Source organism: Coptis chinensis, chromosome 9, assembly GCF_015680905.1.
Source record: "Coptis chinensis isolate HL-2020 chromosome 9, ASM1568090v1, whole genome shotgun sequence".
NCBI lineage: Eukaryota > Viridiplantae > Streptophyta > Magnoliopsida > Ranunculales > Ranunculaceae > Coptis > Coptis chinensis.
The window spans coordinates 82,172,471-82,186,285 of record NC_141464.1 but is presented as its reverse complement, the minus strand read 5'-3'; the positions used below and the strand labels follow the sequence as shown (position 1 = coordinate 82,186,285).

The window sequence follows — 13,815 nt, the reverse complement described above, 5'->3', positions numbered from 1 at the left end:
GGGGAACTACAAATTTCACGCTTCAATTCATATCTAATCACATAACTAACTAGGTAACCTATCCTTTTCATGCTAAACAAGTGAGTCCCACACAAGTCAAAACCATAAAACTAGACGTTGCTGCGCTCTTGGCATCATACTTAATCATCATCGTCACTACATTTCATAAAAGCAGAAAGAATTATTAGTGTATTAGACCAAACTTTTTCTCACAAAGCAAACTTTTTCTCACACACATCTTACTTCACCAAATTCCATTTTCTTCTCTAATGGATGAATCATGGAAAATGAGACTGGGTTCAAACTTACCAAGAAGAAAATCAACGGAAGAAACGAGAACAACTCTAAGACCTGAAGACTTTAATGACGTCTTTGGTGGTCCACCCAAAACAATACTTTCACGTAAAAAATCTGTTCCTGATTTCAGTTTCTCTTATCAAGATGTTTATCAGTCACCAGAATATGATTTTTCATCGAAAAATGGTCAAAGTGTTCCGGTTTTTGGAATGCAAGGAGGAGGAGGAGGAAGAAGAAAAGGTGTTTATAAGAGAAATGATCATGGTTTTTATAATGATATATTTGGATCAGATGAAGATGGAAGATCATCTAAAGGGTATTCGAAATCGAAGTCGAATTCCTCTTCGGTGTTGAGTTCAGAAGATTTGAGTCCACTTCGAAATTCTACTGTAGAAGATGTTTTCTTCTCTTCTTTCTCTACAAAACTGAGGTATGTTCTGTTTATTTCTTCTTCCTCTCTTGAATGTACTTTTTTAACCCCTGCCATTTTCAGCATTGCACAACTCTAGAAATTAGTCAGATAGAGTAACAAATTTGAGTCTTGAAGATAGAGGTTTTTGAGTCTTTCGTTGCATGTAATTAGTGGAGTGTTTCTGTAGTTATTGTAGATTGAAATAAGGTTCTTAGAAGATGTGACATACTGATTGATATACTTGACTCATAAAACAGCTACTAATTGTAAGTACAATTTTACATGAGCAGAGTTGTTAGGATCTTGGTTAGGTAATGGACTATCCATTCTTTGACAACTCAGGTTTTCAAGGAATACTGGTTAGTTGCAAAACAATAGGCATTTGGGTTGCAAAGTAATTGTTCAAAATCCTGATAAGTATCCGGTACATCTAAATTTTTGAATGCTTGTTATCCGGATCGTATTGTGGTGGTCTGATAGTGTATCAATGATAGTATCAGTAACATGTTTTCGAAGGTGATCGATGTGAGCATCTTTAAGCAATATTTTGAACATTTCCACTTCCCATTTTCCACTACAGAGTTTAGGCTCTGTTTTGGTTTTTACAATAAAAAACAGGGCGTGCTCATTTTGTGTCTTTGCGCACAGCTTTTAAATGTGAAAAGCGACTTTCAAAATCCATGAAATGTTGAAACTTGAAACATGACTATGTATGTATGTTATATGTTTATGGAATTTGTTCCATTTGGTATCATGTTACGTTGTAGTCCTATAGACTAGTTAATGTACATACTAAGCTTTGATGGAAGTTAGTACCATGTTAATAACCAGTTGCAGTACGTTACTAAAATTTATATTAACTTGTTTGGTTGCTTTAGGCCAATCAACATTCCATCCCAAATGAGTTCATCTTTCATATCGGTTCCAGAGCAGAGGAGTGTACAGGGAAACTCTGATATTCCTCCATGGTCTCAACCTCCATCCATTAAGTCCCGTTTCTTGGAAAAAGACTTGATCAACAAGAACTACAAAACCTCCTCCCCTATTAAGTTTTTTAAAAGTTCATCACCAAACACCATTAGTATTGAACCTATCTCATACCAAAGCATAAAAGCCTCTATTGATGATATAGAGATTGATTCACCTTCATCTGTGGTCTCTTCCCTTTGTAACCGAAACCTAGACATTAACTCCATATTTCATGGTAAAGCTTTGCAAGAAGAAGAAGAAACAATGAGCTCGTACATAATTGAGATCAGTCGTGAGAAAAGTAAAGGGACGATGGATGAATCTGTAGTAGCACTTGATGAAGCGATTGCATGGGCTAAAGAAAAATTTCACAAAAGCTTGGAGGTCAGGAGTAGTGATGCTATGGGTGGAAGTCAACGGCAAAATGTGAGTCCAAGTGCAACAGAACCATCGGCTGAAAGAGAAGGTGATGTATCTGTTCGGAAAAGCTTGTCAGGAATGAGTTTCCTGTGTTCTTGTAGGTTTTAGAAATCTTTTGGAGCTCATTTGTGTCGTTTTCCTTTTCGTTCAACCTTGTAGGGAGGTCCATCATGCATGGGCATTGCAACCAACAACAAGATGGAGATGGAAGAGCGCGATTTCTTTTGGTAAGTTATTATTCCATGTACAATGTCTTATACATTACTTCTCTTTGCGGGAATGAGCAATTGGTATTGTATTTTTCATTAATTCTTGGATTTTGTTTTATTTTCCAGGTTAATGAGAAACTAAGAAGTTGGATGACAGAAGAAAGACAACAATCAGAAAAAATGTAAAACTGCTAGTGCACCTAAATGATAGTATTTATTCAAATTCACAGACAAGTCTTCTTTTCTGTATTATAAGGCTCGTTAAAATAATTTATCATCGTTGCTTCTTAATTCTTTCCCCAGATGTTAAGGTTTGGCATCTGCACGGATCCTCGGTTCATCAATTTTCTTCTCATCGAAAACTTTTTATCTATAATCTTAAAGAGACATAGATTTAATCTCAGATTGCCCAATCATCTTAACTTTGTGGTGGTCAAAAACAGGTGTAACGGTGGATAATAAGCTTTATGAAGGATATGAGATTCTGTGCTCATAGGAAAAGTTAATTAGTGGATAAAAATCTATTATTAAAATCTTGAGATTGATACCTTCACCCAAGAAAATCACAGCAGGAAGTGCTAACATGGATTTGGTAAAATCTGGTCATACATTAGGCTTGTATGCATCATATTAAATTAGGTTGATATAGATGTTTAGAACATACAGGGGAACACTAGCAAATGAAGGCTAATCAATCATCTTTTTATGGAACCAGGCTTACTTGAGAAATTAGGTAGGTCTAGTAGTTGAACATACAGGGGAACAGTAGCAAATGAAGGCTAATCAATCATCTTTTTATGGAACGAGGGCGTACTTGAGAAATTAGGTAGGTCTAGTAGTTGGAGAATCGATCACTTTGAGATAATGAGATCATGTGTCACTGATTAGCACGCGCAACTTGTTTGTTTTTTCTTGAATTTGGAAGCATGATTTGATTTCCTAGAGGGTGACAATTTTTTCTCATACAAGTAAATAACAAGTACTCCAAAAAATGCAATAACAGGAAGAACATACGACTAGACTAAGATGCAAAGTAAGAGAATCATACTGATCCAAATACTGATAACCTAAAATCTCCCCTAATTATGTTAGAAGCGGTAATAGTCCTTATTCATTAAGGTGATGCAAGCTTGAGTGAGCATTATGTTGATAGAATGAATTAACTAGTCGCAATAACAGCTTTCTAAATAGGCAAAAGGTAATTTTGAAAGCAAATTTTATCACATTTTGTAAACACGGTAATAGACTGTGTATAACCTTACATGGTTACATCTTACATGCTGAGCCTCACAATGATTTTTCATTCCAATGAAAACAACCCAAAGTAGACCTAATAACTTAAAATCAATCATAAATTGGACAATTCACACAATTCACACACAATAGACCCAATATATAATAAATTTTTATTAAATGTATTCTACGGGCCAAACAAGGGTAGGCCCTCCCTTTTTTCTATCTACCATCTTGAGAACCTAGGATCCTACTAACCAAACTGCTAATCAAACTCTGAATTACTTCTTTGACATGCTTCGAAATTTATAGAGACTATAAATTGCAAAAAGCAAAGCAGCGGCAGCAGCTACTAAGGCAAGTATCAACCATATGATAGGGGGTCCTTTTTTTGAATGATGAGGGGGAGGCAATATGGTGGTGGTGGTGGTTGGTGCAGGGGGTGGTAGCATTGGGCTGACTATGGAGGAGGGAGGACTAGGTGGTGGGGTGAAACATTCTGGGGTGAGACAGCCTGGAGTAAGAGGGGAAACGTCAGGAACGCTGGAAGTGTAGGTGGGATAGTAGGAAAGGATGGAACATAGGAAGACGAAGAAAACAAGAGAAGAATAAGCAGAAGTCATTTTGGGAGTTCACAACTCTAAAATCAATTTGTTCAATCACTTCGGTGATTACATATATACATTCATTTAGAGGCTTAAGAAAGCTTGATTCTTAAAAATCCTTATTTCCTAAAACCTTGTACTAAACTTACTAAACTAACTTAAAAACTTTTCTTCTTGATTTCTTACTCTAATTTTATACTTCTATTTTGACTCCAAAAACAAACTACAAATCCTGAGAAAGAAACTTTCTACAAACTATTATATTATTCTCTAATTTTTCAACGACATAAAAAGTGCAATTGCATTGTAAAAAAGATACACAGTACAAAGAAAAATTACAAATGGACAGGTTGAGGAATCCAAGTTATAAACACGTTGATCTTAGTAACTCAATTCAGCGTATGTCCCTTGTGATGCCTCTTGAACCAATTCTAGACAGAAAAACTTTGTCAACCAAACATTTTTGACATATTCATCATGATTATTATTCTGTGTGCTGCTTTATCAATTCCATAAGCTCTTCATCAGTGCTTCAAACATCAATGACCAAGGGACCTTATATCCACTCTGCACAGCCTGAATGTGCCTAGGCTTTATTCTTGTCTCTAAACTAAAAGTACAGTATTGAGGGATCGGAATTCCTTCCAATCCTCCCCCTCCATTTCTTCCACAAGGTATTCAAACTTGGGGTTGAAGTTATTGTCAATACTAAATGTGAACAACCCTGGTCCCTGGAAATCTTGTTATAACTTACTTAAATTCGTCCTTATTTCTTTCCTCCTAGGGCGCTTAGGAGCAAAAAGTCTCCTAAGCACCTATCCACTACACATCTACCAACTTGTTATCTATTGATTAACTACAGTTAATTAAAATCAAACCAAATATTTATATCTCTCTACAAATTATTCAATTTTTTTTTCTCCACAAATCTTTTATTTATTTATTTTATAAAGAAAGAATAACTTTTAAAAAAAAATGAAAACTACACTAACATTTATGAAAAAACTTTTAAATTTTATCATAATTATTAAAAAAACATAAATGCAGTTACAAATTGTAATTTTATTACAACCCAAAATACTGATGATAATAGCCAATACAAAATAACTTTGAGAAATTCGCGTTGTAATTGGACTAATGAGAACCCCATTAAAAATCTACAACACAAAATTAAAAATTCGTTTGCAAATTTTTAATTTTTAATTGAAATTAATAATTTATTTTTCTTTTTTATGGAAACACAAAAAAATTAAAAGATTTGTGGAGAAAAAATAGAATGATTTGGAGAGAAAAAATAAAATAAATATTTGGTTAGTTTTTAATTAACTCAAGTTAATCAATAGATAAAAAGACGGTGGATGGGTGCTTAGGAGACTTTTCGCTCCTAAGTGCCTAGGAGCGCGGGAATTTTTTCTCTATGTTCGCTAGATTGCTGAGAATTTTTGAGTAGTGGCATTGTGTGTGATTGCGGATGACAGACTAGAGAAAGGGTGTCATGACTCATGAGAACCTCCCGATGAATTTTCATTCCAATGTAAACAAATCCAAAGTAGAACTAAATCAACCAATAACTTAAACGAATCATACATTGGACGATTTGCACAACTCACACAATAGACCAACATATATTGGAATTATACTTAACATATTCTACTGGGCTAACAAAGGTAGGTCGTCGCTGTATCTATTGACTATTATCCTACTACAAACTACTATGAGATCCCAGAATCCTCCTAATCCTATCGATTAAACACCAGATTACCTACTGGCTGGAGGACGAAGTCGAGGACAGAAAAGGCAAATCAAAATCAGCACCATCACCGAGAAAGCTGCTACGGCAATTATAATATGTACGGTAGTGATGCTGAGCTCAAGCTCAACTCCATTGTGGTGGTGGTGGTCGATGGAGGGGGTGGGGGCAGTGTGGTGCTGGGGGAGGATGGAGTAATAGCTGGTGGTGGTGTGAGCCATGGTGGAGAAGGAGGAGGAGGAGATAAAGGGAAGGGATTCTGAGAAGTGGTCAGACTGAAAGTATCAAATTCAAAGTACTAGCTCGTAATCACATCGACGGTACTAATTTCTGTGTGCATATGTACAGATGAGATGACATGTCGATCTCTAAGCTAGATAACGACTGTCCCTTGACAGGAGTATTCTTATTCAACAAGATGCACAACCTACTGTTATGTTCCAGTGATGCCTTCTGAAACAAGAAAGAGAGAGATTGTTATCCTGTATTCCTGTTAACAAAAAAAATTCCAAATATTTCTCATGATTCTTCTCTATGCTGCTTTATCAACTCCATAAACTCCTCATCAGTGCTTTTTAACATCAATGACAAAGGGACTTTAAATCCACTTTGCACAACCTCAATGTGCCTAGGCTTTATTCTCTTCTCTAAACTAAATGCAAAGTACTGAGGGAATTCCTTCAAATCCTCCAGTTTCCCTTTCAATTCCTCCACAAAGTATCCAAACTTGGGCTTGAAGTTATTCTCAATACTAAATGTAAACAACCCTGGACACCTTAGTACCATTCCCATTGCATCTTCTCTTGAAAACCCCAAACTCATCAAGTAATCCAGTTTTGGAATTAATGTCTCCTCTACACTAGATACCAACAGTATTGAATCCTTATAGGCTAGAGTCTCTAAGTCATAAAACCCAAGTCTTTTAAGATATAACAAAGCTGGTTTAAGTTGGTCAGTAACACTACAAGCTAGTAATCTAGGACACTTGTTGATAACTTTTCTATAACTGTGAGATGGGACAGAAAGTTCATTATATAGGAATTTAAACACAGGGATAAGGTCTTGTTTAATGTTGGAAGTGAGGATTTTGGGACACATTCCAAAGATCCTACCCATGTCCTTTTGATGGATTCCTTTAGATTGGAGGTATGAGATAATGCAGTGAATAGAATCAAGTGAAACACTTTGAAGTAACGGATTGAGTGAGAGTGCTTTACCTGAGTCCACTCCCATTATTTCAAGGCAAAGAACTTTTTCTTTGAATTGGTCTGAAGGGGCAGGAACTTTTTGGAGGATTGTTTTCGGTTTTGGTGTTGAGAGGCTGTGGTTTGGTTGTGTTTTTTGGATGGGCAATGAATTGTAGTGAGCGAAACATAGGGACTGAATTGTTGCTGCTGGCATGCTGCTGGTTTGTGATGGTTGTATCAATTGACATCTATTTTATCTGTTTCAGTGCTTCCAAGTGGATATAACATCTGAAAGTTGATTGGTTATGAATGGATTTCATAGGATATTTTGTCGAATTGTTGTTGTTTTGAGTGTTTTTCAACGTTTTCTTCTCAAGTTGGATAAGATGATCAGAGCACGTTTTCGTCAGACATGTGTAAGTTGGATGGGCTTACTGTTCCAACCCAGATGGTCTAGCATCTTGAAGTTGTAGAACTTTGTGAAAGTGGAGTAATTGTGGGCCTTCATAACTTTGAAGGTATTGAGGCCTTTTTTCGCTGAACATTTTTTTCCTAGCTCAACATGATACATTGATAGCTGCTACATGCAAATTAACTCCCAATTGAACATTTTCCTGAAGTCAAGGAACACCTAAGGCTGCTCGCTCCTGTATATCCCAGATTACCAGAGGTGACCTCATGGAATAACACCTGAGTTCCTCCACATGAATGCACGTTGGTTTGCATTAATGGCAGAACAGATCACTAATCAAAAGCCTGCAATCAGCATGAGACCTTGCATCCAAAAAAGTGATCTGACGAACACAGAACACCACTGGACCACCACACCAGGTCTCCATATTGGTCAAAATTCTTGTCCTTAATTGGTCTTTTCCCTTTGTAGGTGTGGTACAACTTACGATAATCATGAAATCAACCAAGTGTCATGTCTGGTAACTCAAAAATATCTTTTCTGCAACATTTTCTTGGTTGGGAGTAAATTCCCTGAGATTGTCCACTGCAATATTTGTATAGGTTTCTAATTTCTGAAGGTTGAATGACTAAAGATGCATTGTGATATATGTTTCTTGATTTTTCATTTTGTAAGTCAATTTCATCTTCTTTCTCTCATGTTAGGTTCTTTCGGACTTAGGAGAACATAATGAGAAGCTTGGGCAAATTATCATCTTATTTAAGCTTGCTAATTAATTAATTGGGTAACCATATATCACATGAAACAATATTTTTAGGGTAGAATATTTGGAATTGGAGTCATCGAATTTATGCATTTTTCATCTTTCTTAGTAATTGAGTTGATGTTGGCCCACATATATAACCTCACAAATTGGTATATAAAAAAAGCACAGACTGCATTAATAAAATGCGGATTCCTTTCAGACCGAGTAATTTTTTTTTCACAACTACGGAATCAAACTTGCTATTGAAAGTAATCAAATGATAGTCTGTAATTCGGAATGAATCTGATCCAATTTATAAGCATCAACAAAATATGAATAGTGGTTAGTTATTGGTTAATATAAGCCCACCAATTAAATTTGGAATGTGGAAAAAGAAGAAAATTCCATTATATGTGTTGCAAAACATTTCTCAAAATGTGGAATATAATATGCATAATTTGAACGAACTAGCACATACAAATGAACAAAGTATTATCCAAATTAGCTCAATAATGATGTTTCAAGGTTTTTTTTTTTCCTTGTTAAATGTATGCATGCGATTTTGTAGACATTTTTCTTAACTAGGCCTTTGTATATTTTGCATAATAATGAGCAAGACAACGAGATTAGACAAGAAATTTCAAAAGTTTGCAAAAGTAAGGCATGTGGCCAGGCACAAAAATAGGTGAATAATAGACGTGAAACTACTATCTCCTTTCCTTAAAAGGTTCGACGTTTTAGGTGATCATGAACTCACCTAAGTGTCCATTATCTACAAAATCAGAATGTCTCATTTGGTCATTCGTTGATATCCCATGGATTGAAATCAAAAGTTCATTTTTACGTACTGCCCTTTTTATCTCAAATGTCCTTTCTTCTATGTTAAGAAGAGCTATTTTTTTTCAACGTGATATCCGTACATTCCAAAGGGAGTTTAAACTCGATCACGTACTTGATCCATAGCCAGGCCAGTCCATAATTTGGACAATTGGACTCCACTTTCCTAACCAATAGAGAGATTCAAAGGTGTGGTGTAACACTGAACACTGTGACCACTTGTGAGTGTAGGCGTACTTCCAATTCTCCATATGACAAATTGACAATGTTTGGGTGATAGAAAAGCAAAAATTATTCGTGATGGTTAAGAGTCAATTGTAGGATCTCTGACAAATTATCTCTAGTTTCCTTAGTAGGAAAAATGGTCCCTTACCAAACCATAACTCTAGTCCAGAAAAAGCAACTTCCTATCTGTTTAGGTATAGTGATGATGGTCTGTCGTTTCTCATTTCGTCTTAGGTTCAGAGCAACTCATCAGTTTCCCTTTTGTAGCAAACCATGGTTTTTCTAACCACATGAGGAATTACTATAGTTGGAAAAAGTCTGAGGAAGTTTGCTTGCTAACTTCAGGGATGCTTGAAAGTACGTAGTGACATTTAATTTCTTGTGCTGGCCTTATAGCCCTAGCTAGATAGAACATTTACTGATAATGCCATACCTTTGTACGGCACTATACCACTACGGTATATATGTTCTTTTAAGTCTCTCAGTATACATTTTTATGTTTCTTTTTTATTTCTTTATACTGTAACACAAGATAATCACCAGGCCATTATGTTATTTAAGATCGAATGCTGCATCCTTCAAAAAATGCATGATTAAGTTCTCTATTTTTATTTTTATTTCAATATTTTGTTTATTTAGAAAAATAACACCAAATACCTATACATTCAGTGTGCTGCATCATTGGTGATCAACTTTTTGGTAGTTTGTAGCAAAGAAATGGATACTTTAGGAAGTCTAAATGTACCTAGTTCAGTTTTAAATGTAACTCCATCATATCCCACACATCACTACTTACCTCATTAAATTAACTAGCTCTCCCACCATTGCAGAGAAAATAAAAGCAAAGAAGCAACAACAGGTAACAAGCTTCTTCCTCGTCTCATTTTACTTTTTCCAAACCATCATGGCTTGTTTTGATTTAAAAAAATGATAATAATCATTTGAGTTTTATAAATATGAACTAGTTTTCTACTTTTGATGACAGTCCTTTGTGCCTATTAATCCCATTTTTAAAAATTCATCCATATTAAGCTTACTTCCACAAAGCCTCCATGTTTGTGCTCTATTTTGATTACTTACTAGTATTGATTGAAAAGTCGATTTTCCTGACTTAAACCAGGAAATTTTCCTTCTTGTTACATCTTTCCCTAACAAGAAGAAAGCCTAGTCAACACTGCTTGATAAGTATGGGAAGAGGAAAGATTGAGATCAAGAAGATTGAAAACACTACAAACAGGCAAGTCACCTTCTCCAAGCGCCGAGGGGGTCTGTTGAAGAAGGCGCGTGAGCTTTCCGTCCTTTGTGATGCTCAGCTTGGCCTCATCATCTTCTCTTCGTCGGGAAAGTTGTTTGAGTACAGCAGTGAACAAAATAGGTCTTACATAAACGTCAATTCTTCACATTCTTTCCTTAGATTATTCTTTACTTGTCTTTCATTCTTGTGGCTTTTAGTTAGCTTGCTAGTTTCTCAGATCTCTTTTGCGTCATCTTATTAACTTCATGTGGTATTTTCCTATAAACCTAGTCTTTAGTGCATCAACTCGATCTATAGATTTTCTCATCGATCAGCTTAGTGCATGTCATACATACCTCTCTCTCTCTCAATCTCTCATGAGTTTTATCAATGGCCATAAGGCCTTGCTTTTCTGCAATTAGGGTTTCTCATGGTTAAAAGACTTATATCTTGAGATTCAACACATGACTTTAATTCCATGAAATTTTCATGTACAAGGTCATGGCTAATTAGTTTTTACTATCAAGCAATTAGCTAGGGTTCTTTGAAGAAGCTAACCACATTCTGATAGTTTAATATCTTGACCCCTTATTATGCAACTACCATATACATTCATACAGTTTGTTCTAATAACCAGTTGGTCGATCCCTTTATTATGATTTGCAGGAGTCATCATTTCTGATTTGTATGCATCATGATATATATATATATCAATTTCAGTCCTTGTCTAAGATAGCAAAAATGTTCTGCATTGTTTCACTTGTCATGACTTTGAAGTTTGAAACCACCTTGTTGGAACTTGGAAGTCTGACCATTGTTTGACAAGGTCTTATGTGGTCTTATGCTTTTCTCTTTTATGGTAGAATTAATCAGATACATATAATGTATCAAAAGACGTTTAACAAAAGGAAAACAACCAAACAAAGGCAATAGTTATGTATTAATTGATTAGGGGACTAAGTTAATTTCCTATATATTGTTGATTACACATCTCAAATCTGCACACGCACAAGTCTTATTTTCCTGTCCGCGCATGACCTTCATCATCATTGGCATGAAAAGACCCTTTCTCTGAAATTATACCACTGCGCTGCATATATAATGCTCCTAAAACCACACTGATTTTCTCTAGTCATCTCATGACTATAGTAGTTTGGCCAGCTTTTTTTCGGCAATGACTCATAGTCTCATACCATACGTTTTTTTTCTCTAATGTCTTGATTATGATACTCGAAGTTGCTGAAATGATGTATTTGCTTATACAATTGATTATTCAACTGGTATATGTCTTCCTAGGGTATAGCTAGACCTAATTTTCCTTCAATCTATGTTACAGCATGCGACAGATTATTGATCGCTACCAGAAAGTCTCAGGAACTCGCATTGAAGAACGTGATAACCAGGTACATGACCAACCAACTTTTAATCACATTGTATACATCTTCACAAGCAAGAGGAAAATTAAACCAGAAACTAATAAGCTAGGTAGAAATTAAATTGGAAAACAAAAATGCATTTGCACAGATGTACCGGCAAATAATTGAAGTATTGGCTGAAACTCATGTGTTAATATCATCAATGACTTTGACAATTAAATGCATGTGTGCAATAAAAATATTCTATCAAACTCTTATCCGGCTTCAATTTCTCATTTGATGCAAATTTCAAATCAAAGTGTAACTTTGATGTTTGTTCTTTCAGCAACAAATTCGTACTGAAATGATGAGAATGCGAGATGAGACTACTCAGCTTCAGGCGAGCATGCGCCAATACAAAGGAGAAAACCTTGCCTCCTTAGATTACAATGACCTCCATCAGCTTGAAGAACAGCTAGAAGTTTCAGTTAACAAGGTTAGGGCTAGGAAGGTAAGTAGTTAATGTTTTGGCATGGTGATTCGATTCGCCAGCACAAGTCCATGCATCGTCAATTATTTTGTGGTTTTTTATACGGTTTGTTTTATGACTCACAGAATCAGCTTTTGCAACAACAATTGGACAACCTACGCAGGAAGGTATGGTAAAAGACTCAAAACTCTCTTAATTTAGATATTTATTATATGTTGTGTTCAATTCCCTTAATTATAACTTGTAATTAATTTGTGTCTATAATGACGTCTCAGGAGCAAATCTTAGAGGAGCAGAACAGCTACTTGTACCGCTCTGTAAGTAAATAAAGTTAACATTTAGCATCTAACAATGATTTTGATATATTACTTCCTAGTAGTTACATAGGAAGTCATAAAATCAATGCTTTGGTATGATTATTCGTTGAGTGGTTGTTTCATTATTTAGCTTATGGACCACCAAGAAGCAGTGGAGCGCCAGCACGCAGTGATGGAACAGAAGGCAGTAGTAGAGCAGCCAATACTTGAACATTTTGGACTCTATGGAGATGAGCATGCCCGGAACTTGCTCCAGCTGTCTCCCCTCTCTCCTCAGCTTCACTATCGCCTTCAGCCTACACAGCCTAACTTGCAAGAAATAAGTCTCTCTCGCCCCGGCTTGCAGCTTTGGTAATTCCTAGCTAGCTCCTTGCGTCGATCATGTTCTTGTTGATAGTTAATTATAGCATGCAGAAATATTAACAGTTTGCCTTCCAATAAAATTGCAGAATCATGGAGGAGAAGCTGATCGAAGATAGGATGGACGTAGTTTGAGTTGGCCTGGTGTCATTCACACATACGTAGAATAATTGAATTTCTTCATATTCCTCTAGAGTTTGCCATTGAAATTAAGATCTACAGTACACCATATGTCTTTAATTTGATACCTTTTGTTACTCTCCATGACTCCATCATATCCATTGTTGGTGTTGTCTTGGATTTTCACTTTCCTAGTTTTTAGTTTTAACTATACTGCATTGCATATTTTGGTTTGTTTCACAACTTAAATTGGCCTTGGAGATCGAATATTACTATACTTCTAGTCTTTGAGACAAGTTTTGTGCCAACGTTTATACCAAATCACATATGATATAGGTAATGGAAAACAATCACAAAATCAGTATAAGGCCAATAAGCAAATTAAAACTAAACGATTACCTGCATGCTTGCATTGGTTGTTAGGAAATGCCGAAATGGTCATATCCAAAGCCCACATTAAGTGGGAGAAGTGTATGAGGGTGTGAGAGGACTCTATCAGCACTGCAACGGGGTTGCATTAATCTTCTCTTTACCACCAAATTGTCTTTGCAAACTCAAACTCAATCACAAGAACAAATAATAATCTTCCATCCTCCAAAATATTGAATTCGTTGTAGGGTACTAGGGTTTATAGAGTC

At 35.8% G+C, this 13,815-nt stretch overlaps 2 protein-coding genes and 1 pseudogene across 3 annotated transcripts; 2 read left to right on the top strand and 1 right to left on the bottom strand.

Moving 5' to 3' along the window:
- The first annotated feature begins 141 nt into the window (after positions 1-141).
- On the top strand, positions 142-2,603 carry LOC147478720 (Chaperone DnaJ-domain superfamily protein). The gene is made up of 4 exons (XM_086584657.1): positions 142-727; positions 1,588-2,144; positions 2,258-2,325; positions 2,434-2,603. Exons 1-4 carry the CDS (start codon positions 270-272, stop codon positions 2,491-2,493), a joined length of 1,143 nt encoding a protein of 380 aa, XP_086440783.1. The 5' UTR covers positions 142-269; the 3' UTR covers positions 2,494-2,603.
- Positions 2,604-5,641: 3,038 nt separating this feature from the next.
- LOC147478719 (transcription termination factor MTEF1, chloroplastic pseudogene) lies at positions 5,642-7,343 on the bottom strand (annotated as a pseudogene). Its single transcript, XR_015208602.1, has one exon. The product of XR_015208602.1 is annotated as a transcription termination factor MTEF1, chloroplastic pseudogene (transcript).
- A 2,689-nt stretch (positions 7,344-10,032) lies between these two features.
- Positions 10,033-13,363, top strand: TT16 (K-box region and MADS-box transcription factor family protein). Its single transcript, XM_086583095.1, has 8 exons — positions 10,033-10,160; positions 10,422-10,676; positions 11,872-11,938; positions 12,237-12,401; positions 12,506-12,547; positions 12,656-12,697; positions 12,828-13,048; positions 13,147-13,363. Coding segments are annotated over exons 2-8 (726 nt in total). The 5' UTR covers positions 10,033-10,160; positions 10,422-10,488; the 3' UTR covers positions 13,148-13,363.
- The last annotated feature ends 452 nt before the right edge of the window (positions 13,364-13,815 follow it).